A 27,882-nucleotide genomic window follows, 5' to 3' on the forward strand; every position below is an offset into this window, starting at 1 on the left:
AAATCAGTAACATATTCCATTGCACATATTTTTAAAATATGTTATATTTTATCCTTAAAACATATTAAAATTTCGTCAAGCTAGTTACCTTTTGTATTAATAAAAAGTCAGCGCATATCGGTCGCTCTCTGATACCCACTACTACAGCCGACCTTTACAAGTACAGCCTTCCTTACCCCGCGGCCCCGCACATGTCCCGCTCGTTCCTTGCGGCGACGCGGGCGGTGTGCTTGATCTATCAATTCCACGTGAGCTTTTATTGTTATTATTATTTTTGTATTTTTATGTGATCTTTTAGGGGACTGATCTGGAAGTATATTCTTTCAAATAAAAAAGATTTTTTCATGTCAGTAAATAAATGACTAGAGTTCTGAGGTAACAAACAATAAGAAAAAAAATACATGTCTGATTGACAACCTCTTCTTTTTTTTGAAGTTGGTTAATAGACTGGATATCTGCCTAAGATGTATGTAATGCAAATGTATTAGTCTTTTTAGACTTGAAGAAAGGGTTTGACACGGTCTCTATACCTACAATAATATAATATAAAGACTAGAAATTATAGGTGTTAGGGGCATTGCTCTTTTACTCTTTACAAATTATCTGCAGGAGAGATAACAATTCTTGGTAAGATATTTGAGTAAGCTCAATTGTAAACTATTAACACTTAACACTTCTAGAATACATCTGCATCTGTTTCTTCAATGATATAATATGATAATATAATACCTATATTAGAGTAGCCGACCAGGGTTCAATATTAAGTTAAAGTATAATATAATATGTTGTCTTATACTCTCGATATAATTTAATTTTACTATGAAGTTTGCAATTACGGGAAGAGTGAGGCTTACCCAACATAAGCATTCTTAAATTGCTCTAAGGGTGGATCTGATAGATTTTTTGTTACGAATGAGTGAAATAAAAAAATATTATTATAATTATGTTATATCTTTCTCGCGGGAAATCACAGAACAAAGGATGTTTACTTTTGAACGGCGTGTGTGGGGATATGGTTCCAACATTCAAGAGAATAAATTACTGTACGTAGAATGTTAAACCTTGCAAGTATTCTCTCTGACCTCTGTACTTATAGAGAACAAGCAAAGTTTAAGGACTATTGCAGAGAAGATGGGAATTATACAGGGTCTACGGGTGGGTTCTATCTGGATTGGTTGCCGGGCTTTTGATTGAGATAATGGGACGCCTGTCAAGTAAAATATCTTAATATTTTGTATTGAAGGCAAATTGTGACTTGCCCCCCACTAAATAGGCATCCTTAAAAAGGCGTATGTTAAGGATACAACATTGGTATAGTTAGCTAAAAGTTGTCGACAGATGTGCACTGATTTCACCATCGCGGATCGCTAACGCGTCCCGGGATGGGTTTCCTAGCTATTACGCATATTGAGCACTTCCACCTTGGAGCTTAGGTTCTTAGCTCTTGCGATTTCCACTCTTAGCCGGCAGGTTAAGGCAAGCCAAGAATCAGGAAGTCTCATTTAGCCTCCACAGAATCAAGGTACGCGATGTGGCCACTCATTGTCAGCTCACTGCAAAGCCGCCCGTTTGGGCTTATTAATATTGTAGGAAAAATCCTCCTTTTTATAATATTTATATTCATAATTGGCGTAATAATAAGATGCCAGGATAAGCAAAATGCCAGGTTTCCCCAGGTAAAGAGGGCCCCATATTCAAAGAAATTACACATCGAATTAACGGATCATGCAGATCCTGACTGGTTACGAATGTAAATTCATTTATCATATTGTGTCGTATCTCCGAGATAACAGATGACAACGCACCTCCCCTTTCCCGTTCCTGTTTCAGGTCTAACGGATATACGTCGTTACATTACTTATATTTATATAATTACTTCATGTTAGTGTTGACCGTCTATGGGTAGATTTTGAATAAAGTACTAATATTTGTTTCGTATTTTGTTTGCTTTCAGTGCAGTAATGGCTGATAAGGAACAAGTTATACAAGCTCTCCGGGCTACTTTAATTTCCGTGAAAGGAGCTCTAACTATAAAACAGTGTAATCGTAAGTTTCCAGTACATGAGTATATTTTTTTAGTATTATGTCATATCACAGTAAATAGTATTGTTCTGGAAATAAATGCCCTATGTGCCAGCTGTATCCACAAGAATACATGTGAAGGTGCATGACTTTTTTACTACTACAATGCCTTAAATCGAGTATGTTGTGTGATCTTGAGGCTCTACTCTACATATCCTCAACTAGTAAAATACAAAAAGTAAAAATAAGTTAGTGCTGCCCTGTAAGTCCTGCATGCGGTGCCTTTTTTGGAAGAGCAAAAGAAAAAACCTTTTTTTGAACTACCTTTTCTCAGGCTTTAACACTCTTCAATTATATATAAAATGTTTTTTTTATGATTTTGCTGAGTCCCTTTTATTCATTTTCCGCAGGCGATTATCGCGAACTTCAAGGAGAATGGATACCTTTTAAAAAGCTTGGATATCCAACATTGGAGAAGCTTTTTTTAGATGTCCCTGGCTTTAAAGTGAAACAAAACAATGGAGAGTGGTATGTTGATGCTATAGCCAGCCAAGAAACACAACATATAGCATCTATGGTGGCACGACAAAAATCAAACAAGAAAAGCACACCCAAGTTAAATTATTTGGTAATATTATTAATTTTGATTTTAATTGAAATTTAAGACAAAACAATAAAATTAAAATCTCGTGCGCAAGGAAAATAATATTATATGTAATATTGTTTGTTCTATACAGCTGTAAGTAATTCCTATCCTGTTTATATGAAATTTAAACAAGCGTAGTAGATCTATAATATGATTCAGAACTAACCAAAACAGACTGACAGAGGATCTCAGTAATTTCTTATGTTCACGCAAATGTAAGATATTGAAATAAAGGTATTCTACAGGTTTTATCGCGGTTTTTTATATTATAATTTTCTAACAACGTTTCGCAGACTTTCCAGCCTTCGTAGTCCAGGGGCAGACAGAGGTATTGTTCATATGAAAAGTTGAAGTTACAATATCTGCCTTCATTTTACGATTATACAAAACTTTGAATTGTCCGATATATGCAGAATGAGCTCACAGTGTCTTGTATTCTGGCAGCTGGTCTTTTGGGTTTCGATTTAATTAAATGTAGAAAAGGTTCCCAGGCTTGTGCAAGTTTCCAACTATTGAAATTATGATGATTTTCATTTCAATAGCCTCGCGAATCATCCTAAGTAGGAATCGGTGTTCTTTGGCAAGGATTTGTGGCTTGTCTAGTCGTACAGAATGATTGGCGCCTTCTTCAGAGTGTTCAGTAACTGTAGTCTTCGTAGAGCGTCGATGTTTCACGTCAGTTATATGTTATTTACGTGCGGCCCTATATTCGTTTTTGTTAGGTCGATATAAGAGAGGCCATAGTTGCAATGTATCTTGTATAGGCTCGGTCCTAGCAGAGGTATATGGCGTTTGACAGATGGCAATAAATGACTAATCTTAGGTGGCTTGAAATACGTTTTGACAGAATCACGATTCAGGACATAGAAAACCTTGTCGGTGACTCCTCTTAAGTACCTTAACACAAGCAGAACACATTCAACAGTGGCTGGTTACACTGGGTTTTTGTGGCGGCTATAAGTAACTTGAAGCTTGTTCTCTCGCAGTACGTCAATAACAAGTTGCAGCTCAGCGGCCAGATTTCTCGTCACAGATTCCTTGTGCTCTCTGAAAAAAAGATTTGCAAACGGTAGCTAACTGTTTTGAATGCTGATGAATGCGGGTCTGTTTCCGATACACAGTATGACTTAAGTCTTAAGGTCTGATCAGGATTAAGGATGACTAAAACTTCTAAGAAGGCAAGAGATTTATTATGTTCTAACTTCATAGTAAAATGCATTTTATTATTGATGGCGTTAAGGTGATTTAAAAATGCAGTTACTTTGACACATGGTAAAATTGTGAAAGTATTGTTTACCTACCGTTTGTAAAAACTTGGTGAGGTGTGTGGTCAGGGCTGTCTCTTCAAAGTCCTCCATAAATATATCGGCGATGAAGATGCAGGTGAGCCCATCTTTACCCCCTGTACTTGTACATAGAACTGATCATTTCACAACATATAGCCAGATGTGATGTTGTAGTTAGTAAGTTGTTATTTCTGTCTATTTCATAGGGATGTTATTCTGTTAATCTTGTTCTGGTAAGTTCGTGAAGACTGACTGGACACCAAAACTGACCATAGTTTAATTGTCGGCTAATTGTAGTGAAAAATTGGTATGAATCCTTCACAGATGCTTTAGTGATTCCTCTAAGTGGCCCTGGTGCCTGAAAAAATTGTAATATAAACCGCGATAAATCCGTAAAACGTACATTATTTCAATTTAAATAAATAGTTTCATATGCTATATTTGGGTTATTCTATATTGTAGTATTTTCATATTTATTTTGTGGTTAGTTTTGAACAAATTTATACATACAAATTATGGATATAATAATTAGGTATATTTTAAGATTAACAATTATTGTTATTACAATTACGTCGCCCATGGACATCGGTAATACCAGGGGCACAATCATGTCGCTACGGTGAAAGACTTTTTAAACTTCTTTGAAGAAGGACAGGTCGAAATGCCGAGGAAACACTGTGGGTGGAAGTTCATTCCAGAGCGCACTATTTCGTGGTAGAATGATATCTAGAAACGCACCATGCTGGCGGATAGCATTTCCAGGTGGTGTGAATGAACTTTTCCCCGTGTACGGGTGGTCAGCTAGTAAAACGGAGATGACTTTGTCATCTCGAAACAGTTCCTCAGGTTCCTCACTCTTCATGGAAGAGCCGATAGAGTACGCAAAGAGAACCAATGTCTCTCCGTATACCCAACGGCTCCAAACCATCCATGAACTTGGGATCGTCTACTATTCAATCGGCACGCCTTCGTAAAGTGTAAAGTGGAAGTAGTTGATACTTGGGTGTCCCATCCTAAAGGTGCGAGCAGTATTTCATAACAGGCCGGATTAGAGCATTATATAGCAGTACCTAGTCGTTGCTCTGGCGAGAGATACTGCTTAGCTCTGTTGACGACATCCAGTTTTTTAGAGACGTGACTTCTAAAATCGGCACCGCTCGAAATAGTGACTCCTAGGATCTCAAGACTCTCAGAAATCTGCAAGGGCACTCCTTGGAATTGTGGCGCTAAAAGGTTCCTTCTTCGCGGCGAACGCTCTCACTTGTGTCTTAGTGGCCATGAATCTAACCAAGTTCAAATTACCCCATTCAGGGACCCGCCCCCTAAGAAATCTCGACATCAGACACAAGTCTAGATCCTATCCTGCCAATAACTCTGTGGGATATTATGGGCCGACATTGCTATCCGCATAGCAATGTATGTCCCCAATTAACAAAATATCACTTATATGCAGGATGTTGGGTGGAAGAGAGCACTGAACCTTGAGGAACGCCAGGGTTAATGGTCTTGGTCTCCGATATATATTGCCATCGGCGATAACTTTTATGCTCAGACCATGCAAAAAGCTGGCGATACACTTGCAAAGTTTCACGGGGATTCCATCGGATGGTAGTTTCGAAAGAAGGCCACCCTATGCTAGAGATTTAAAGGAATATCGCTATCACCAATAACATTTAAAATGAAAAAAATAGAATAAAAATAAATCTTACTCACACTACCCTAACACTTACTTAAAAGTAAACCCCGAAAGGGAAACATAAGAATTTCTATAAATATTTTATGAACTATTCAAATTTACCTTTGGCCTTCGATCCTTAGAAACGGTAACTGTTTGTTATATTTAGTATTTGTTTTTTGTTTATTACAATTTTCTTCTTACCAAATTTCATGTTGATGATCCTATAAAAGTGCCTCTTGATATACAGAACCCCAAAAATCGTCTCAAATAACTGAAAAGAATTTGAGTAATTTTTAAAAATATTTCGTAGTTTATGAATAATGTCACAAGGACATATATTCCCCTAAAGAGCCGGATCGATTTCGGCATTTTTCATTGGTGTACTACTATTTGCAATTCTCATTAATCGTCACATTAAAAGATGTGAAGGACAAAAAAGAAGTTTTTTTTTGTACAATCTCGAAAGTGGCATCAAAGGCGGCCTTTGGGGGAGGCGAAACGGGCAAACGCCCGGGGCCACGCGCTGACAGGGGCCTCGCGCGATGCCTCGCAGGACCTTTTTTTTTACGTTCTTACCGACGAAACTTGTAAAACAGGGGGACGTTTTTTTTACTCTGCGCGGGGCCTCGCGTCTGTTTCTTTTTGCTTTCACCTGGGACCTCGCGTCGTTCAGGGCCGCCACTGAGTGGCATTATCTACCACTATAGGAGGTATATAGAGATTCAACTTTCGTCTATTTCATCTGGATTCCTACTCGCCTTGGAAAAAGGTTTTCTAAAGCGAGCGATTCTCCTGTATTTTTTAAAATACAATACTAATATTCTGCCCTGATGTTATTTGGGCATCGTGCAATGCTAGAGTTGCTAAGAGTTGCGTAACTGGCTACTGTAAGGCACGTACCCTAAGGCACGTCCTGTTTAATGAACCGTCTTAAGAGTTTTCTGTGCGCTTGTACATAGTTGTAGCGAAAACACGTATTCTTCACTTTTCAACGTAGTATTATAGTGTCTTATATTCAGAAGAACCCTCTGTTCGGTTGTATCTGGAGATTATTTCTTCATAGACGCTTCTGCATATGTGCTGATTGCTCGCGTCTCGAGCGGCGACCAAAGCTTTATTGTAATCCATCTACGCTAAATTCAGAGATTTATTGTACTCCCCGGGTATTATAATGATTTAGTGTAGTATGGTGACACTAAAAATACTATTACAGTTTTAAAATGAATAATTGAATAAACGAGCGATAGCCTAGTTGGGTGTAGAACGGACTGCCAAGACGAATGTCTGCAGGTTCAAATCCCAAGGGCACACACCTCTGACATTTCTAAAAAATTATGTGTGTATTCTTTGTGAATTTATCGTTCGCTTTAACGGTGAAGGAAAACATCGTGAGGAAACATCTGAGAAGTTCTCTATAGGAATTTCCAATCCGCACTAGGCCAGCGTGGTGGGCTAAGGCCTAATCCCTCTCAGTAGTAGAGGAGGCCCGTGCTCAGCAGTAGGCAAGTATATAATACAGGGCTGATATTATTATATTATTATTTAATTGAATAAAAAGAAAACTAACAGAAGTGGACATAGTTAAATAATTTATCGGTTGAATACATTTAATGCATTTTCTTTGCTTTAAACTTAATAATATGACTTTTCATTGCCCTTATTTAAATTCTTATGTTTTTTTTGGCAAAATTAAAGTGAATGTTTATATTTTCTGTGTATATTTATAGAACCGACTGCCTAAAAAACAAGGATCATGGCGAAAACCGGTCTCTAACAACTCATTTAATTATGACAACCAGTACTCCAACCAATACTACAGACCGAAAGGTGGCACGCCTTATAATAATAACTACAAGGTAAGAATATGTAAAAAATATAAGTTTAATCTGAAGAACCAATCCGTTGTTTTCAGACGTGTATCGCCTATAAGACGACTGAAAGTATGCAAGTTAGAATAAATGTGTGCGCGAGTAAAATCAAGCGGTGTTACCACACCGTGCGGCATCACAGACAGTGTATTTTGTATTATGAGATGACGTTAATCTTATAAAGAGGACCGATTCTGAAGCCCGATGTCTTGTAATGATTATTTTTATTTTAACTGGGTTGCCTATTATGAAATTTAATTCTCAACAAATTCATTTAGAATAAATAAATTCTGATGGATAGGTTAGAGAACAGAACTAGTTACTTTACTAGAATTTATATGTATAAATCGGAATATAATTCGTTATTATATAAATATATTTAAATGTAATCGGTGGTATTTGTTTTCATGCAAGAACGTGAAGTATAACAATAAAACGAACGAAACGAGAAATATTCCTTCGATTTTGAAACAAACCACGAAGAATTCGAGCAATGATTACCCAGACAAAGTTTGCTCTAAAAACTCGACCACACAAGCACGTGAAATTAATACACTTTCTGAAGAGGTAAGCTGTATGTTATTTAAAGGAATATTTATATTATTTCATTTTAACAGTGTACTATGTTAATTGTGCCTTCATTATGTTTATATCTGTCTCGTATACCTATTATGTTTTTGTCTCTGCACCCGTTACTAACTTGATTGGTATAGTAGCCGGATTGAATGCTTTTGGCATTCAATCCGGCTTTACATAGTTTGTGTAAAGTGCCAAAATAAATAATTAATAAATATATTTATTTTATGAGTCATTGTTTTTCTTGACTAAATGAGATATTATTCTATTAATTATTACAAATTTTACAGTTTAAGCATTCCATACGAACAAATGATTCTGAAGTTAAGTCCAGTGGGAAAGCATCTGCATCACAGAGGCTCTCGAACTTAAGAGACCGTTTAAGTACTGTTGATCTCATACCGTTACAACTACCAGCTGCAAATAACGAATGCGTGGTAAGTGGCTTTTTAATTTTTCTTTATAATTTATATATTCTGAGAATAGTTTAATAATTCGTCTCCCATTATTATTTGACCGATGTCCACTGATGTGGATAATTTGGATACCAGCCATACCCATTGTGTCGCCTGCTTTTCTTCAAAATAATAATTATGTACAGCTGCAATAGTAAGTGACGCGTTCCTCTGCGCATCTAGAAGTGTGCAAGCACAATGTGTTGTGGCAAATAAATAATTTATAACTACAAATTAAGACTAAAAAACATGCAGTGCTGTAGTAGTATTTCTGTATTGCAGCAAAATACTCCTCCTGTCCGCAATGTGACACCAGCACATAAGCTCGAGCCTCCACCGGACTCCACCTCATCAGTTATGAAACTTGAATGGACTTGCAGAAAATTAGGACTTCCACAACCTGTGTACAAAGTGCACGACATAGGACACAAACGAGGCCCCCTTTTCTACGCCTGCACAGTAAAAGTAAGTTATTTCTGCAGTTTTAATTTATCAATAGATTTATGATAGTTGAGATCTAAAACCTATTTAGTTTAATGAGATTTACTTTTGCTCTGGTAGTTTAATGCTAGTTGCTAAAATAATAGAGGCTCGCATAATACGGGTTAAAACGTCTTGTAGACATTTAATCAGTGTGAAAATGTCTGGTATACGCGATGCCGATACGAAAAACTTGCGAATCCACAAGATTAGTTTTTAATTTCATCCTCCTTACGATCGCGAACCCTTGTGCGACCCTTCTGGGGATCGCCATCCACAGCTTGGAAAATAGCTGACGTAGTGTAAACGTAGATGCTGCGTTATGTGTGCAACAAACACACCGGTCGTGCGAACTTTACGATCGGAGCTGATCTCATGTGCACACGCCCCGGCTCGCAGCGCAAGTGCGGGACAATACGCTAGGCATGTGGTAGCTGGTAATTAACATTTGGAAAAAAAATATAACTCATATTTACTATTTTTGGAGCAAAAATATATAAATTGTAATAGATATTTTTCTTCAGGTTGGCACATCGTATTCAGCGTCTTCATATCCAGACTCGTCACCGACGGAAGATCTGGCGAAAGAAATGGCTGCGGTCAAGCTATTGACTATTATAGAAAGTTCGGGGGCGGAGGGTAAACCCACTTCGTCGAGTAGCAACGCAATATCTAATCTTATTGAATTGGTGTCGGAGCACGAAGCTGGTCTTTGGGCAAGTACAGTGCCGCACATGTACAGGTAAACATTGAACAATTACCACCTTGATAATATATTTTTTTATTTTAATGCCTTATTTTTATCAAAAGATATGTCCAAAAGATAGACCTTTTTTTTAGAGAAAATTCTAATACCTTTTTTCATTTATATTATTTAGCTCTCTTTTGTTTTAAATTTATACTATTATATAAAGCTGAAGAGTTTGTTTGTTTGTTTAATGGCTTATCTCAGGAACTACCGGTTCGAACTGAAAAAATCTTTTTGTGTTGGATAGCCCTCTGTTCGTAGAGTGTTATAGGCTATATATCATCACGCTATGACCAATAGGAGCGCAGCAGTAATGGCTTATCTCAGGAACTACCGGTTCGAACTGAAAAATTCTTTTGTGTTTTAAAGCCCTTTATTTGTGGAGTGCTATAGGCTATGTATCATCACGCTATGACCAATAGGAGCGGAACAGTAATGGCAAATCTCAGGAATTACCGGTTTGAATTGAAAAAATATTTTTGTGTGGGATAGCCCTTTGTTTGTGGAGCGCTATAGGCTATATATCATCACGCTATTACCAATAGGAGCGGAGCAGTAATGGCTAATCTCGGGAACTATCGGTTCGAACTGAAAAATTATTTTTGCGTTGGATAGCCCTTTGTTCCTGGAGTGCTATAGGCTATATATCATCACGCTATGACCAATAGGAGCGGATCAGTAATGAAACATGTTGCAAAAACGGGGAAAATTTATTAGTTTTGAGAGCTTCTGTTGCCGTGCGCTGCGTAAACGGTTAAAGTTATGAGTTGTGCAACAATGATGGATGACGGGATTGTTCCTTTTAAAAAGTTCTACAAAAACATATTATAAAACAAATTCCCCCGCTGCATCTGTCTGCCTGAACGTGTTAAACTCAAAAACTACCCAACGTATTTAGATGAAATTTGGTATGGAGACAGTTTGAGACCCTGGGAAGAACATAGGCTCCCGGGAAAGTATATAACGTGATTTTTATAATGGAAAACTTTAGCCCGAAAAACTTTATAACGCGGGCGGACCCGCGGGCAAAAGCTAGTATAAAATAAACCCAAAAATGCAGTTGCTAAGATTTTCTTGTAATTCATGTGTAAGGTATTCAGATATTTATTGCGAAAGCCTAAAAATATCTATTAGATCGAAATAAGTACTTTATAATAAAAATGAAAGATATTTGATGGGCCAACCACCCTGACCGTCACATGCTTTTATGTAACTTTCTAGTCTCAATGCAATGTTTGTAAAACGAAATGGAAGGTGAAATAATGAAAATTATAACTTCTTATTAATCCTTAGGCAGGACTCATGTTATTAACAGCATTAACTTATTGCAGAGCAAAATATGGAGAAAATTTACCTAAAAACTGGCAAGACTTGGTGGAAAGTTGCTCCCTGATCATTAAGGACAGAGTTGTTAATGGACTTTTAGTTCTTCTTCCCAATAACCAGGTACCTGTGTTTCTAGCTTGTATCTTACTTTACTACAGACTGAAGTGAATAGAAATAATCTATTTCTAAGTTCTTATTCATGTCAAAGTGTAATTTAAATGGCAACCCTTTTCCATGAGAGGCAAGAAACGGATCTGGCAGTTCAGGCAACTTCCTTCACATATATTTTTGTCAGAAGATTTGCGAAGACATATTTAATTATTACCTCAATTAAGTCGCTTATATAACGACGGACATTTTTTTTTATTTGGGCTACATTAAGAGGCTCATTATAACATTAATTATGCTTCGTCCAACCGTTTATTTTACTTTTGACAAGCACACCTCGAAAGTCCATAATTATTTACAAGCAATCCTAGACAAAAATTATAATACTTCATGAATGCTATTTTTACACTTTAGCGGGGTAAAGCGACTGCTCTTTTATTAGGATATTTATGTATCGCAATTTATTGAGCCCTTATATTGTGTAACGAAATTAACTCATTCTTTATTTCTTGAAAATAAAACTGGCAGCGTAAGTTAAATATTTTCATTTTATATACATAAGTTTATTACGGTTCGAAATAATAAATAAGTATGTTCACGGCAGTCTTTGACATATATGATTGATTTCGTTACATTAAATATAACCATTTAATCGCCTGAGCATGTTTATAAAACGATTCTAAATGTTAAGCAAAAATTACATCATTTATTAATGTGTTAAATCGATCTGACTTCCTGACGGTAGCGCTTTGAGGTCGTGGGTTTGGATCTCGAGTCGGGCAAAGTAATATTTGGGTTTTTCTGCTCAGTATCAGCTCGGAGTCGGGAATTTGTGCCAGGTATGGCGATAGGCTCGCCCTCTATCGCATCATGGGACGGAATACAATTGGCAAGAAGTGGGTGCCTTGATTGCGCCTTTGCATACCCCTTTGGGGATAAATGCTTGATGTGTGTTTTTGTTTGCTTAAATCGACCTAAATTTCTTCATAAATTATATCTATCATAATAAGAAATGGAATCATTAATTAATTAGTACTCGAGCTGTCAAAAGTAAAATAAATGATTGGACGAAGTATATCGAAATACTCTGTAGAGATAGGAACAAAAAACGGTTATTCCAAAAAAAAAAACCATTCTGGTATTGGTATCGACTTTTATTCACGTACTTCGTTACCCTATCACATCATAAGACATAATACAATTGGCTATAAGTGGGTTCCCTGGTTGTACTTGTGTCTACCTCTTCGGAGATAAAGGTGTGATCTGTATTTGTGTCGATAATTCTCTTTATACAAAAATGCTATTGCTGGTACATACATGCAAAGTTGTTACATTGAAAGTAACAAAAATAATATAATTAAGAAAATATATTTCAGGAATCAGTACCACTGCCGTCAATCGATATGAGTGTCCTTGAAGATACTATTGATAGTGATTTACCGGCGCTGCAGTTCCCTAATGATGATTTTTGGAACGTATATGTTACCGTGGCAAATTCGACGCTTGAAATTTGGCTAAGAATTATTGGGCCGCAATATAGTGTAAGTAAGTTTTTTGAATATTATTATTCAGATGTCATTTTATTTTAAATTAATTGTGTCATATCGTTTATAATTTACTTATGTGGGTAAAATTATAACACTAATTGTGTGACTATTTTATACCTATCATGCTATCATTTCTATATTTTAATTGCTTTTTATTCTCAGGACGCTTTTGAAACACTTCTAGCTGATATGGCTAAATATTATGAGCGTTCTGGTTCGCCTGTCGACAGATCCATGATAATTAAAAACGCATGGTAAGTTTGCCATACTTTTAATTAATTAATGACATTCTATTGAACCACATAAGCTTGCTTATTAACAAATCAACAAATTCGTTTGCACCTTCATTAAGACAAACCATTGTTTTACAAATGGAGCGTCATATTAAATGGTTGACAGGTACGCGGTGAATTTGGAAGATGGTGGTTGGCAACGTGCAAAGATCCTGGATATCAACGATGACTCCGCCACAGTGTTCCTCGGAGACCATGGTGACGACGATGTCGTATCTCTTAATATGATCAAAATATTGGAGCCGCAATTCAGAAAACTACCAGCTCAGGTGAGAAAATAATTTTATCGTGCTGAACAAACAGAGAATCGTTATATTATGCGGCTTTGTGTCGTTAACGGTCCTTGACGCCTAAAAAAGTTTGGTCTATTCATTAAAAGTCTTATGGACAGAACCATAAAAACGAACAATAAAAACTATAATAGAAAATATTTTTTGTTTAACATTCCCTAACGCTAGTACTATGGTCTACACAACGATAATTTATTGGATCGGCAACATAATACTTTCAGGTAGAAATATACTGACAAATACACCATATACGCATTAAATTACAAAATGTAAAAAAAAGGAAAATTATAATCGGTTTTGGTTACTGTTGTTGTCAATGTTAGCAGACGCAAAGTCAAATATATGATAACATTTAGTAACAACGGCCATGTAAGAATGGCCCTATATACTTAACACAGTTCGAAGTAATTAACGTAAAAATGTTTCGTTATAATTCTGTAATCATAATATGCAGAGATGTAACAAATTTGAACCAGTTGTATATAAAAAAAATACAAAATACCAATTTTATATTTCGTAATAATAATATCACCTGTATTATTTACTGTCCTACTGCCAGTTACGGGCCTCCTTTACTATTGACAGTTTTTCATTTAACTTAAAACCCTCATACTGCAACTAGAGCATTTTACAGATGCGATTTTGTTCTTGGAGACCGTCGATATATATCATAATTAAGTAATTAATTTATTGGAAATATTATTGTGTGAGGAAATGAGAATATGGTGTAAGAGTGGTGTAAATATGGGACGGCTGCAGGCCATTCTGTGTCGGCTGGAGGGCGCGGAGGAGCTGGCGGCGAGCGACGCGGGCGCGGAGCTGGTGCGGCGCCGCCTGCCCGGCGAGGTGCTCGTGGCCGCGCCCGGCCCGCGCACCGACCCCGCCGACCCCGCCGTCGCGCTCGTGCTCTACGACACCTCCACGCAGCGCGACCTCAACCTCAACAAGGAGATCGTGCACGACTTCTGCATCGCCGGCGCTTTCACCGTCACCCAGGTGCCGATCACATTCATTTGGTGCGATTCGTGTGGTATTCACTACTAGCTTTTGCCCGCGGCTCCGCCCGCATTATAAAGTTTTTCGGGCTAAAGTTTTCCGTTATAAAAGTCATGCTATATATTTTCCCGGGAGCTTATGTTCTTCCCAGTGTCTCAAACTGTCTCCATACCAAATTTTATCCTAATACGTTGGGTAGTTTTTGAGTTTAACACGTTCGGGCAGACCGATGCAGCGGGGGACTTTGTTTTATGATATATTTTTGTAGAACTTTTTAAGAGGAACAATCCCGTCATACATTATTGTTGCATAACTTTAACTGTTTACGCAGCGCACGCAACAGAAGCTCTCAAAACTAATAAATTGTCCCCGTTTTTGCATCATGTTTCATTACTGCTCCGCTCCTATTGGTCATAGCGTGACGATATATAACCTATAGCACTCCAGGAACAAAGGGCTATCCAACACAAAAATATTTTTTCAGTTCGAACCGGTAGTTCCTGAGATTAGCGATTACTGCTCCACTCCTATTGGGCATAGCGTGATGATATATATAGCCTATAGCATTCCAGGAACAAAGAGCTATCCAACACAAAAAGAATTATTCAGTTCACACTCCTAGTTTCTGAGATTAGCCATTACTGCTCTGCTCCTATTGGTCATAGCGTGATGATATATAGCACTTCACGAACAAAGGGCTATCCAATACAAAATGATTTTTTTAGTTCGAACCGGTAGTTCCTGAGATTAGCCATTACTGCTCTGCTCCTATTGGGTATAGCGTGATGATATATAGCCTATAGCACTCCACGAACAAAAGGCTATCCAACGCAAAAAGAATTCTTCAGTTTGGACCGATAGTTCCTGAGATTAGCCATTACTGCTCCGCTCCTATTGGGTATAGCGTGATGATATATAGCCTATAGCACTCCACGAACAAAGGGCTATCCAACGCAAAAAGAATTTTTCAGTTCGGACCGGTAGTTCCTGAGATTAGGCGTTACTGCTCCGCTCCTATTGGGTATAGCGTGATGATATATAGCCTATAGCACTCCACGAACATAGGGCTATCCAACGCAAAAAGAATTTTTCAGTTTGGACCGGTAGTTCCTGAGATTAGCGCGTTCAAACAAACAAACAAACAAACTCTTCAGCTTTATATAATAGTATAGATTCTCGTGTCGGCCGCGAGGATAGTGAACGAGCGCGTGTCGGGGTGATTGCAGAAGCCGTGCGAAGTGGAAGTGGGGTGCGTGACGGAGGAGGGGCGCGTGTGGGTGTCGCGCGCGGGCGGCGCGGAGCTGGTGCGCGCGGCGCTGGCGCTGCTGACGGCGGGCCCCTACCGCCGCCCGCTGCCCGCCGCCCCGCAGGCGCCCGCGCCCAACCACGGCACGCTCTACATCGTGCGCACGCTCGCCGGCGACTGGTGCGTACCAATCACATATTACCGCCTGAGACAACCGCTGAATGGATTCATGCCCTAAATAACCATAATATAGCCCCTTTTTTATGCTGGTAATTTGAATTTTTAATACGCTGTAGTACGCTGGCGTCGTACACATGACTCTATGGATTGCTCCAGTGATTTAGGGATCTTTGTAAAGTATATTATCGAAATAAAACTAGTTCTCGAATGTTATTGCGATTTTTATCATTTTAATTTTCTTTCGACGTTTTGAATACTTTGCAGCCTTCATATAACGTCGCGTTACGGATGAAGGCTGTAAATGCAATATGGGGAGGTCTTCAGTTGCAGGACATGCCCTATTACCATTTTTTTTTTGTGGGATGAAGACGTTTTAGCCATTTACAGCCGTTTTAAATAAACGATCCCAATCTTAATTTTCAACTCGATTCCTAGAATGAACCAATAGTAATCAGTCATTTGTAATCATGTCAAAGAAACTTTGATCTGATTGGTAAAATTTTTGAGACAGATCGAAAAAAGCGCTTGGGATCGTTTATTGAAAATGGCGGTAAGTCGTTAGAGGAGATAGGCCTGGAATTGATTTTGTCGACGCGGTAATTTATTTAACTGATTGAATTCTGGATCAAACAGCAGCCTCAAATCATATTTTGTTTTAACACACTATTTTTAGTATTAATATAAATTGAAAATATTTTATTTTCGCAAAATAAAATATAGATATTGATCTGTTGAAACCAGTGTCGGCTCATCCAAAAGAGCGCTGGTGCAGTGCACTCCCACGAAAATTACATACTTAGCTAATTTAATAATTTATATATATTTATAATACATGAGATCCTTACATTACATTCTTTATATTTTACTATGCCTATAAAAAGTCTATTATATTACCTATATAGGTACATGTAGCGTCAATTTGTAACGAGTGGAGCGCCAGCGATTGTGCTCCTATGAAACGAAGTTTAGTACGACTCTTAGTACTGTATTCAATGAGTGCGAAAGAGAGAGATCGACTCGGGCTGACGCGTGAAACAAAAGATATCGTATGAGAAATTAGCGTCTAGTATGGAGCGCCGCTCACGCATCACACAGTTATCGTTCAGCCAGCCGTGCCGTGCGAGCGCCGAGGGAATATCCTACTTATGCGCAGTTGTCGTTCTTATGTATACAAACAACTTCAAGCAAGCTCGTCGACTTCGTCAGTTAATTCGCAGTTTTTTTTTTTAAATAAGTATTAAAAAATAGTTTGTGCGATATTTTGTGTTAAAATGGAACAATACAGTATATCTTTTATTAAACAGCGTGAAAAGAAATGCGGCTAAATACAGATCAAATAAATAGTAAGCTCTAGATTTTCAATTATTTTTTTGTGAACCCCCATCAAAAAATTTCACGAGCCGCCTCTGGTTGAAACGCATGATATTTAACCACGTGAACCACGCCAAATCGTTCATTTTACATCAGATTTTATTCTCATTTTCGCTTAAATTTTTTATATATATTTTTTTTACTAAACATACATCGCTCTTATTTCAGGTTATCTACTGTTTTCGCGTGATATTTCAAATTAATAAAAAAATCTATTAGGGTTTTTCGGAAAACAGTAAAATAAGGGCTATAAAGTAAACACGTGTCATATGTCAAATACTTTTTCGAAAACTCTCGAGTAACCATTTAAACCAAAACGTTAACTCCACAAACTAGACATGTATTGCCTACAGGGTCAGGTGCACAATCATAAGTGGTTTGGACGGCGAGGGCACCGTTAGGACGCAGCTGGTGGATAGCGGGCTGATACTCCGCGCACCGCTCTCTTCCCTGGTGCCACTCCAGACCTTCTCGCCAGCTTTGAATGCCTACCCATACCAGGTGATCACATTTTTTTTCCATTTGCACAAGCAGGTTAGTTTTCTGATGGTAGGTGGTCACTAATGTTTTTACACGATAATTGGTTATGGCCATATGAGGCTAGTGATTAGTTAGCGGTACCGAAGTGTATTTTTTATAAAAGAGTTTTTATAAGTGGTCCCTGGCAGATACATACCACTGGTACAAAGGTAGATGGTGCTGATGCGTGGTGTGTGGCGCGCAGGCGATGCAGGTGCGGCTGGGGCAGGCGGAGCGCGCGGCGACGGGCATGGTGTCGCGGCTGCGCGAGCTGCTGCTGGGCGCGCGCGTGCTGTGCCGCGCGCTGGCGCCGCCCGCCGCGCATGCGCCGCACGCCGCGCCCGCGCCGCCCAACGTCGAGCTGTTCGTGCGCACCGCCCCGCAGAACATACTCGCCTCCGTCAACAACGCCATTCTCTTGGAGTACGACCACTTGCAGCTGTGAGTACTATCACATAATACCTACCTTCATGCAGTAACCCCGCACCGGGTCCCTCGACGCGACCAAGTTTCATTCAAAATATTACTACATACTTATAATAACGGAAAAGGACAAACAGACACATTGTATTAAAGTTGTTTTTGTGTCGGAGATTATGAATAAAATTGACATAAAGTTAACACATTCTAAACAAAATCATAAAAGTAGCTTTTGCCCGCGGCGTCGCTCGCGTAATAATGTTTTTCCGGGCTAAGTTTTCTCACGCTATATATTTTCCCAGGATAGAAAGTTGTGAATGTTCTTCCCAGGGTCTCTAAAGTATCTCCATACCAAATTTAATCTAAATCCGTTGGCTAGTTTTTTAGTTTTACGTGTCACACCGGCAGACATATGCAGCCGCGGACTTTGTTTTAAAACATATTTTTTTAGAACTTATATATATTTCTTTCGTAACTTTAACCGTTTACTCAGTGTGCGCAACGGAAGCTCTCAAGGGGAATAAATGTTCCCTGGTATTGCAACATTTTTTATTAATGCAAAATTAAAAAATAAAAATACATCTGAACACGATTATACACCATGCTTATAAAGTTATAAGAAACATTTGTTTATCACTATTACATATTCCATTCCATGTCCGTAGTCCGTACTCCGTAAATAATTATCACGTATGATGCATAATATAATTTTGACAGAGGCAAATTGAAGGATGAGCAGAAGGAGACGACAAATCACGTGGAGGCGCTGAACCGCAAGAAGGAGCGCATCTTCCGCAGCTCGGTGAGCGACGAGCGCCCCGAGCGCGCCGAGCGCGCCGCGCTGCCGCCGCACGCGCTGCCCGCGCCCGACCAGTGCTTCGACGTCTACATCGCCATGGCCGCCAACCCCTGGAACTTCGTCGTCGGTACCACTCCACTCACTCTACACGCCCTCCCTCCACGTACGTCACTGTAACCACTACTCTCTGACAGGTACAGCCAAATAGCACTAGACCGACTCTGCAGACTATGATGACGACGCTGCAGATTGAGTGCCCCAAGTTATCGGAACTGGACGCTCCTTCGAACCCTGTCAATGGAGAATTGTACACTGCATTCTACGACAAGGATTCATCGTGGTATAGGTGAGAGATGCAAAACCTTGTTAAGTAAAATACAAAAAGTGACATTAAAAGTGACACTGTCAAATAAGCCTTAGAATTTATATATATATTTTTTATTAATAATCAAGATAATTGGTGGATAACATCTACTTTAACATTGTGTAAGAAGGCCTCACGGACCCAGTAAGACGGCAGTAACTAGAATTAGGATACTCATAAGAAGTGTTAAAACAGGTGGTGATTAGAGCAGAATCGAATCTCATTTATTTTGTATTCACGATGAGTCGGCTCGGTGCAGCGTAGCGCGTTTCTGATAAATATATTTTCATTGTAAATGTATGTCTGATAGGAGTTGATTTAATGCGACTATATTTGATCCGATTCGGTAAGCCTAGTCAACGTTACCTATAAAAACAGAATGGATTTTGTTAACGGTGAAGTTAAGGCTAGAAATACTTTTAATAGGAATAAATAATCATATAATATATAAATATGTTAAAAGATGGAAAACAAAATTAAAGACAACTTGTACGAGTAAATAGCGAGGGTGCAATGTGTAATTAATAAGAGAGTATTGAGTTTTGATAACTTATTTAATGTCTCTCACCAATTAATGTTTGCAAATGTTCGTCACTCTTAAAGTTAAGGTTTAATGTTAAGTTAATGTTCAATGTTAAGATAATGTTAGATTAATGTTAAGATACCGAGGACTGAACCCGACTGCCCCGGTAATCGGTTGTTTTACAACTACAACGCTATTGCCAAATACAATTTTTACGTAAATGCGCCGCGTCCATTTATGCTAACTAAGGTGTTCGGTCATATTACCCGAACATATTTTGGTTTTCGACCAGCTGGGTCGCAGTTATCCCTCTGCTTGCGCAATCCGCTGGATTTTCTGTTGACTTTACATAGCGCCATACATAACCTGGCATCGTCTTCCTTATTGTGGTAACTCTATTCGCCACAAATGGCTTCCAGCGTGTCGAGTCACCTTGCAGCCAACCCAACACGACCATGGAGTCACACCATCCATAGATTTCGTGGTCACAATTTATGCTTATTCTAATTTTTGCCATTAGTTTGGCCAATAAATATGCACCGCAAAGCTCAATTCTCGGTAATGTGATCGCCTTTTGTGTGGTACAAGTTTCGATTTAGCGGCGACTATTATAGTTTTATTTGTCGCTTTGTTCCGCGCGTATACCACGCACGCGTATGCTTCAATGGATGCATCACAAAAGCCGTGAAATTCAATAACCTCCTTCTCTTGGGTTAAAATCCATCTGGGGATCACACAACCTTTAATGTTTTCGCTATCAGTGATTAACTTAGACCATTCATTATAAATTTCGTCAGACACTACATCGTCCCATTTTAGATCATTTTTCCATAGTTTTTGAAACAGTAATTTTATTTTCGTAGATAAAGGTGTCAACTAACCTAAAGGGTCAAATAATTTAGATATTTCCGATAATAACTTGCGTTTTGTTAATTTTGATGTGATTTTCGTAAATTTGCAGCTAAATGTAAAAGATCTTCCTTTGGTTTCCAGCTTAATCCTAATGTTTTTGATGTGTCTTCATCTTTAAAATTATATGTAGTGTCGTCTGTACGTAAAGTTATATTTTCGAGTAATTCTTGATTATTTGACGTCCACTTCCTCAGATTAAGTCCGCCTGATTTTAATAACTGCATTAATTGGCTTATAAGATTCTTTCCTTGTTTAATGTTATAGGAGCCATGTAGAAGGTCATCCATAAAGAAGGAATTTTCTAAAACTTCTGCCGCTTCTGGGTATTTTTCACGTTCGTCTGACGCCAATCGTTTTAACGTCATGATTGCTAAAAATGGAGCTGCCTTTGTACCATATGTTACAGTAGTAAGCTGGAATGTCTTAATCGGTTCCTCCGGTGCTTGTCTCCATACTATTTTTTGAAGTTGTTGATCCGTACTGTTAACGAGAATTTGCCGGTACATTTTTTCGATGTCCGCCGTATATGCATAGGGATACTGTCGCCATTGCAATAACAAACTTTGTAAATCCTTTTGTAAATTGGGTCCTTTGTACATTATATCGTTAAGACTAAGTTTTGTTGACGTTTTGGCGGATGCATTAAAAACAACTCTATATTTGGTAGTTGATGAATCCTCTCGCTGCACGCCGTGATGCGGTAGGTAGCATTCAATAGATGTTTTACTGTTAGTTTCTTCAGGTTTCATATGTCCCAATTCTAAATATTCATTCATAAAGTTTTTGTATTTTTGAGCTAGTATTTCTTGTTGTTTAAATCGACGTTCTAAATTTTTAAACTGCGCAATAGCTGTTGATTTTGATAACCCCAACTTGTGCTTTAAATTATCTTTTAGCGGTATCCGGACCTCGTAGCGACCGCATTTTAAACGTTTTGTTGTTTCTTCATACAGTTGAGTACATTCCTGGTCTTCTACTGAGAGATTGATCGAGTCACTAATATCTTCAACTTGCCAAAATTTTTGGATATCTTCGATGTTATTTAGAATGACGTTGCAATGGTATGTTTTCACGTTACCACATAACAACCATCCCAACTGTGTTTGTTGAACCAAGGGTTCATAAGCGTTCTCCGCCTTAATTAATCCACTCAAAACAATGTTTGCATAGACATCAGCTCCTAGTAGCAAGTCCACGGGGCTGCTGATGTAAAACTCTGGATCAGCTAACTGTACAGTGTTCATAAACGACCATGCAGGTTTTGGGAAAGTTTTATTAGGAAGGCACTTGATGAGATCTTTCATGATGAAAACTTCTGACTCAAATCTAAAGTTATTGTACATAGAACCACATTCTATCGTAATTACCCCTTTACAGTTATTCTCCTTATGACCTACGCCGAAAATGACACCCTTACATCTTTGTCTCTTTAAGTTTAACATTTGGGTTGCCCTTTCTGTAATTAGCGAAATTTGTGAACCTTGGTCCACCAAGGCTCGCAAGTTAAAGTATGAGCCATCTGAGGCTTTAACCTTTACCAAAGCTGTAGCAAGTAATATCTCCGAATTGTCTCCTTGCGAAACGTGTGATGAACTAGCGACAGATTCATGGCGCTTTTCTTGATGCTGAGTGGTTTGATTACGGCTATTGATGTTTTGTTGAGTTGTTAAATTCGTAGATTTCGTAAATGCGTCATGAAGAATTGTATTATGTGCTGCTAAGCACTTTCGACATGTTCGGGTCGATGTACATTTATTTCCGTCGTGGCTAAATAAACAATTGGTACAAAGTTTCAATTTGCTTACTGTTTTTAATTTTTGATCGTCGTCTAAGGTTAAAAACCTTTTGCAATTATAAATGCCATGTTGGTTATTGCAAAGTGGGCAGTTAAAATTCGACGCGTGCATCGCTTTCGCAATAGGTTTGTTGATGTTCCAATTATTATAATTTCTAGATTTGTTCCATGAATTGAAATTATGTTTCTTTAAACTCGAAGATGTAGGAATGTTCCTTGTTTGAGGTGTATTCTTGAATGCCCCGCTATCTGTCTTTCTATGTGCAGTCTCCAAGTTTGTAAACTTCTTTTCCAAAAGCTTAGAAACTCCTGTAATGCTGGCAATTCCTTGGAATTTTTTAATGTGTTGCGGTATTCATCGTATGTTTCCGGATCCAATTTCTGACCTAAAATATGGACTATCATTGGGTCCCATGATGATATGTCAACTCCTAGATTTTTTATTCCATATAGAGATTCCCGTGTAATATCATGTATTGTTTTGATGTGAGGTAACGATTTGTGCTGCTTGCTAGGAATGTCTAACAGATTGTTCAAGTATGATGAAAATATGCGGAATTGGTTGTCATAACGATTAGTCAGAATTTCCCAACTCACCAAGAAGTTATCCGAACTAATCTGCAGATGTTGTATAAGTCTCTCGGCCTCTCCCCGTACCTTACTTTTTAAATGTTGCATTTTTTGGGCTTTTGACATCGATGGGTTATTATGAATAGCTTCGGTGAATAAATCTTTGAATGATACCCACTTGTCGTAGTTACCAGTAAACACCGGAATTTCAAGTTGAGGAGTAGAGTTATCTCTATGTGCTGCAGACCCCATGCCTGTGTTGATGGCCCGCTTTAAGCTGTAAAATTGTTTCTCGTACCTATCGAACATCATGCTGTAGGTTTCATTGTCTCCATCCAGCTCACTCTCGATTTCCCAGTGCAGTGAATCTATTGCTGACCACCTTGCTTGCAGAGTTTTTAAAGCATCTTTAAATTCCCATTTTTCCGTAATTGAGTCCACGTCGATGATTGATGTTGTTCGCAAAAAGGCCTTAAAATTCGCATACTGACGCCGCAGCAAATCATCAATCTTACTATTTGTACCTGTATTTTTCACCTGCAGTTTAGCATCGCTTGGTCCTGCTTCCACGTTGCTGTCTTCGGGCCCGTGCTCCGTATCGGATGTTGCTTCTGTGCGGGTTTTTTGTTTTTCACCTGTTACCTGGTCGCCTGTTTTGGCTAAAAATTTCTTATGTTGCTGATTAATGAGAGATTTTACTTCCTCGTACGCCTTTAATGCCTGTTCATACTCCCGTTGTACAAAGTAAGGGTGGCTTTGACTTACCTCCATGCGAATACGGTCATGATTAAATTGATACTCTTTCCAGTAATCTTCCAAAGTATTTAACCGTTTTCTAAAGTAGTCTAATGTTTTTCTGTCGGCGCTGTCTTTTTTAATGTTAATACCAAGTTTAATAATATTTTCATGGATTAATTCTTGGATTTCTACAATGTCTGCCATGATACTTGCTTGCCGAAATGTTATTGAATAATAAAAGGAAAAGTATTACTTGCGTGACTGTTGATTCTTGACCTTACTGCGGTTGCTCACCAGCTGTTGAAGCTGCACACCTCACACTTCACTAGCACAGGTTGTTAGTTAATTGTTCAGTTCAACACCCCGCTTGACGGTTATTTGTTACCACACGCCACGCGAGGCCCCGTCGAAGGACCAAAAACTTAATGTACGAGTAAATAGCGAGGGTGCAATGTGTAATTAATAAGAGAGTATTGAGTTTTGATAACTTATTTAATGTCTCTCACCAATTAATGTTTGCAAATGTTCGTCACTCTTAAAGTTAAGGTTTAATGTTAAGTTAATGTTCAATGTTAAGATAATGTTAGATTAATGTTAAGATACCGAGGACTGAACCCGACTGCCCCGGTAATCGGTTGTTTTACAACTACAACGCTATTGCCAAATACAATTTTTACGTAAATGCGCCGCGTCCATTTATGCTAACTAAGGTGTTCGGTCATATTACCCGAACACAACTAAATAACCAGGTTATGTAATGTGAATATTGATTTATTTGTAGAGTAACAATAGCGGGCGTAGTGTCTTCCGAGATGGTTTCGGTTTACTTCTGTGACTACGGTGACCTGGCCCTGTTGGCGACGAAGGACCTGCGGCCCGTGCCCGCCGGCGCGCCGCTCGCGCGCTCGCTGCCGCCGCAGGCCATTAAGGCCCGTCTCTTTGGTAAGCCATGTTCTGTTACTTTACATGTGAGAATCGCTTCTTTAATCATTTTTTTAGTCTTTAGTTCGTCTTTCTCAAATTTCGTCTATCATCCACTCTTGTTTCTTTCATCTCGCTTCTCTCTTCCATTCCACGCATTATACTAGTGTGCCATTCCCACCTACAAACAACAAATACTTGTCCAATCACTAGTTATTTTCATTGTAACATAATTGACGGGAATTGTGATATTTTAAAGTAGTTTTTTAACAATCTGAAGAAGTGAATGCAATCTTGCGAGATATGAGAACTAGACGAGATCTCTAGTTTTACAAGATCCCGTGATATTGGGTATTTTTACTGAAAAACTGATACAAATGCTATTAATTCTATTTACTGATTAACAGGTAAAATAAAAATAAATCATGCATGTAATGTGGTATATATCATATTCGTTTTATTTTAAAATAAAACACTATAACTATATATTTGATCATCAGTTATAATTTCAGTCTTAAAATCCTATTATATTATAATCACTTTCTATAGTTAATGTGAAGACATTGACAAAAGCTGTAATATAATATTTTTGAGACCCAGTCTCGAAAATATGGATGAGATTGCAATCCCTAACCCGAATGTTTTCAAGAATAATAATCAGAGGTGTAGAATCAGCCCCTTACGTTTCATCCATTGTTTACGAGACAACCTGTACAAAAAGACTTTTTGTCAGTATACAAAACAATTATTCATTGCAATCCATGTAAATTCTGGAGTTTAAAAACAATTGGCAATAACATAATATACAAATAATACTGAATTTTATCGATTATATACCGAAATGAACAAAACACCCTAAATAAAAAATATATATTTTTGGTTGGATTGTGTGAATGGTTTCTATTGCCAAATTTGCGAAGTCGTCACAAGTCTGGAAAAATCTGCTGTTATGGCTGCTAATATCTTAACTGTCCACAGACGTGTGACGCCGTGTGACTGAATAAATGCCAGATTGCCCTTGCTCGGGTCATTTTGACAGTTTTCATTTCATTTAAAAAATACTAGTGTATTTTGTAATGATTTTTTAAATGAAATACCTATAATAATTAGTAAATAACTGTTATATTTAGGATCCATAGATACTACTAAATAATGTGAGATGGTTTCCAGAAAGTAGTCATGTTTTTATATGATATATTTATAGGTGTGTGGCCTCTTCACCAAGACTGGACTGTAGAAGACTGTATTAGGTTTCAAGAATTATGTGTGGAGCAACAATTTGTGGGTATCTGCAAAGAAGTTGGCAAAGACCCGCTTAATCCAAGCGAACCATTGCTAGTACTAGATCTTATTGATACCTCAACTGATGAAGACATATATCTCAACAAGCAGCTAGTTCATGAAGGCAGGGCGAGACTCGCGTCATCTTCCTAAATATTTATAATTAATCTTTATTCCTATACTATTTTAATGATTTAAAAAAATCTGAATGTAACAAAGTAAAGAACATCTTATTTATAACTGAAGACCGAAGTGTAGCCCTAGTGTCATAAGCATATTATCAAATATCGGTTAGCCTCAGTTTTTTAATATAGGAATTAAAATTTTAAACTTCAAATTGGACAGTTCATATTATTAATATCTTTTTTTCCGTCCAGTGAGTTGATACCATGTATCAAAGTGTTACATTCAGTTAAAAAAAAACTATGTTGATGTCTTGTTATGTTTTATTGATGTTATTTCTTGCAAGAATCATTTTACACCATGTGATGATGATGTCAAACTTGTAATTTCCAATACTGTATATTCCAATAAAGACATTATTTATTGTTACTTCAAACAACACGACCCCATAACAGGCTGACCCCATTATATATCAATAGTTACATTTAATGAACATATTAAGATGGTTTTTCATATCAAATATTTCATTTTCTTCAAATAGGCAAACAATCTAAAATATAAAATTAATATTTCTAAACGGGGATCAGATTGTATGGTCGGTTTTCTATAATTATCTAGATTAAAATTGTATTCGAAGTATATTCATAGGATTACGATTGTAATGAGCATGTGATAAATCTACTTAGACCTAAATACGAATAAGAACATAACATGCTAGATACCCAATATTATATTGCATAATAATAGTAGCCAATGTATTTAAAGTTTAAACATTCAGTTAGTATTTTGTGATCATTAGATCTAAATTATTAGAAGATGGGATTCTAGATATTAGTAAAAATAATGAAGGACTGCATCAGTTTCCTATTTATTAATTAAAGCGCGTGTTAAATGTTATTGCAATTTTAAATATGGAGATTAAAATGACAATGCAAACTATGGAGCAATATTTAAAACACATTTATGCCGTTGCGACGATTAACACTGTTCTACATGCAATTTGTTACTATGTTTGAAATATATAAAACACAACAATGCGGTCATTAAAATACCTATTCAATATTTATGGCGAAGATTGCAAAATATGATTTTTTATAAACGAATTCCCTTTTTATAAACTGATGCAGTTTTTGCTACTTACATTAAAGTTTAACAGACATATTACTGTTGGCTAGATAGCTTATAATCCAAGTATAATCTCAACATCAGCATGCACGTGAAAAATAAAACCTATACTATCCAATATTTGTTTCATTTTACAGCAAATTTAATTGTGAATAATCTGTCACACTACATATTACCGGTATTAAATTCTAACCGTTTGATTCGGTATAAAACTCGCCTACAAAAATAAAAGAACTGTGTTTTATACTTCACTAGCGACCCGCCCCGGCTTCGCACCGCTGCAATATTTCTCCACTATTTAATGGATGTTATTATACATATAACATCCATTAAATAGTGAATATGTTACCTTCCTCTTGAATCACTCTTTCTATTAAAAAAAACCGCATCAAAATCCGTTGCGTAGTTTTAAAGATTTAAGCACACATAGGGACAGAGAAAGCGACTTTGTTTTATACTATGTAATGATTATGGGCGATTTTTAGTCACCTGACGCCATGTTTTGTTTAGTTTATAGAAAATCAATAGAAAGTGCTTACCTACTAGTTACTATACGAAAATTTATGTACCTATGTTGATTGTGTATATGCGTGTAAGGCAATGTTGCGTCCGGCCACGACCACGGGAGACGAGTGTAAGTTTGGTTTATTTAAAGAATTGTGTCCACGGGCTTATT

At 37.7% G+C, this 27,882-nt stretch overlaps 1 protein-coding gene across 1 annotated transcript; it reads left to right on the forward strand.

The window, feature by feature from the left end:
• The first annotated feature begins 1,635 nt into the window (after positions 1-1,635).
• LOC115455600 (tudor domain-containing protein 7) lies at positions 1,636-27,324 on the forward strand. The gene is made up of 19 exons (XM_037442735.1): positions 1,636-2,046; positions 2,433-2,650; positions 7,360-7,488; positions 7,915-8,067; positions 8,367-8,513; positions 8,814-8,996; positions 9,536-9,753; positions 11,091-11,205; positions 12,570-12,734; positions 12,903-12,994; positions 13,140-13,302; positions 14,083-14,319; positions 15,546-15,745; positions 17,470-17,617; positions 17,841-18,076; positions 18,773-18,977; positions 19,049-19,200; positions 24,538-24,698; positions 25,882-27,324. The coding sequence occupies exons 1-19, from the start codon at positions 1,962-1,964 to the stop codon at positions 26,109-26,111; spliced, it is 3,237 nt and encodes a 1,078-aa protein (XP_037298632.1). The 5' UTR covers positions 1,636-1,961; the 3' UTR covers positions 26,112-27,324.
• Positions 27,325-27,882: the final 558 nt, after the last annotated feature.

Source organism: Manduca sexta, chromosome 25 (genome assembly GCF_014839805.1).
Source record: "Manduca sexta isolate Smith_Timp_Sample1 chromosome 25, JHU_Msex_v1.0, whole genome shotgun sequence".
Classification (NCBI taxonomy): Eukaryota; Metazoa; Arthropoda; class Insecta; order Lepidoptera; family Sphingidae; genus Manduca; species Manduca sexta.

Coding starts and splice junctions, on each gene's coding strand:
- LOC115455600 (XM_037442735.1), top strand. CDS start 1,962: ATGGCTGATAAGGAACAAGTTATACAAGCTCTCCGGGCTACTTTAATT. Junction 2,651..7,359: donor CACCCAAGTTAAATTATTTG/GTAATATTATTA, acceptor GTATATTTATAG/AACCGACTGCCTAAAAAACA. Junction 8,068..8,366: donor TTAATACACTTTCTGAAGAG/GTAAGCTGTATG, acceptor CAAATTTTACAG/TTTAAGCATTCCATACGAAC.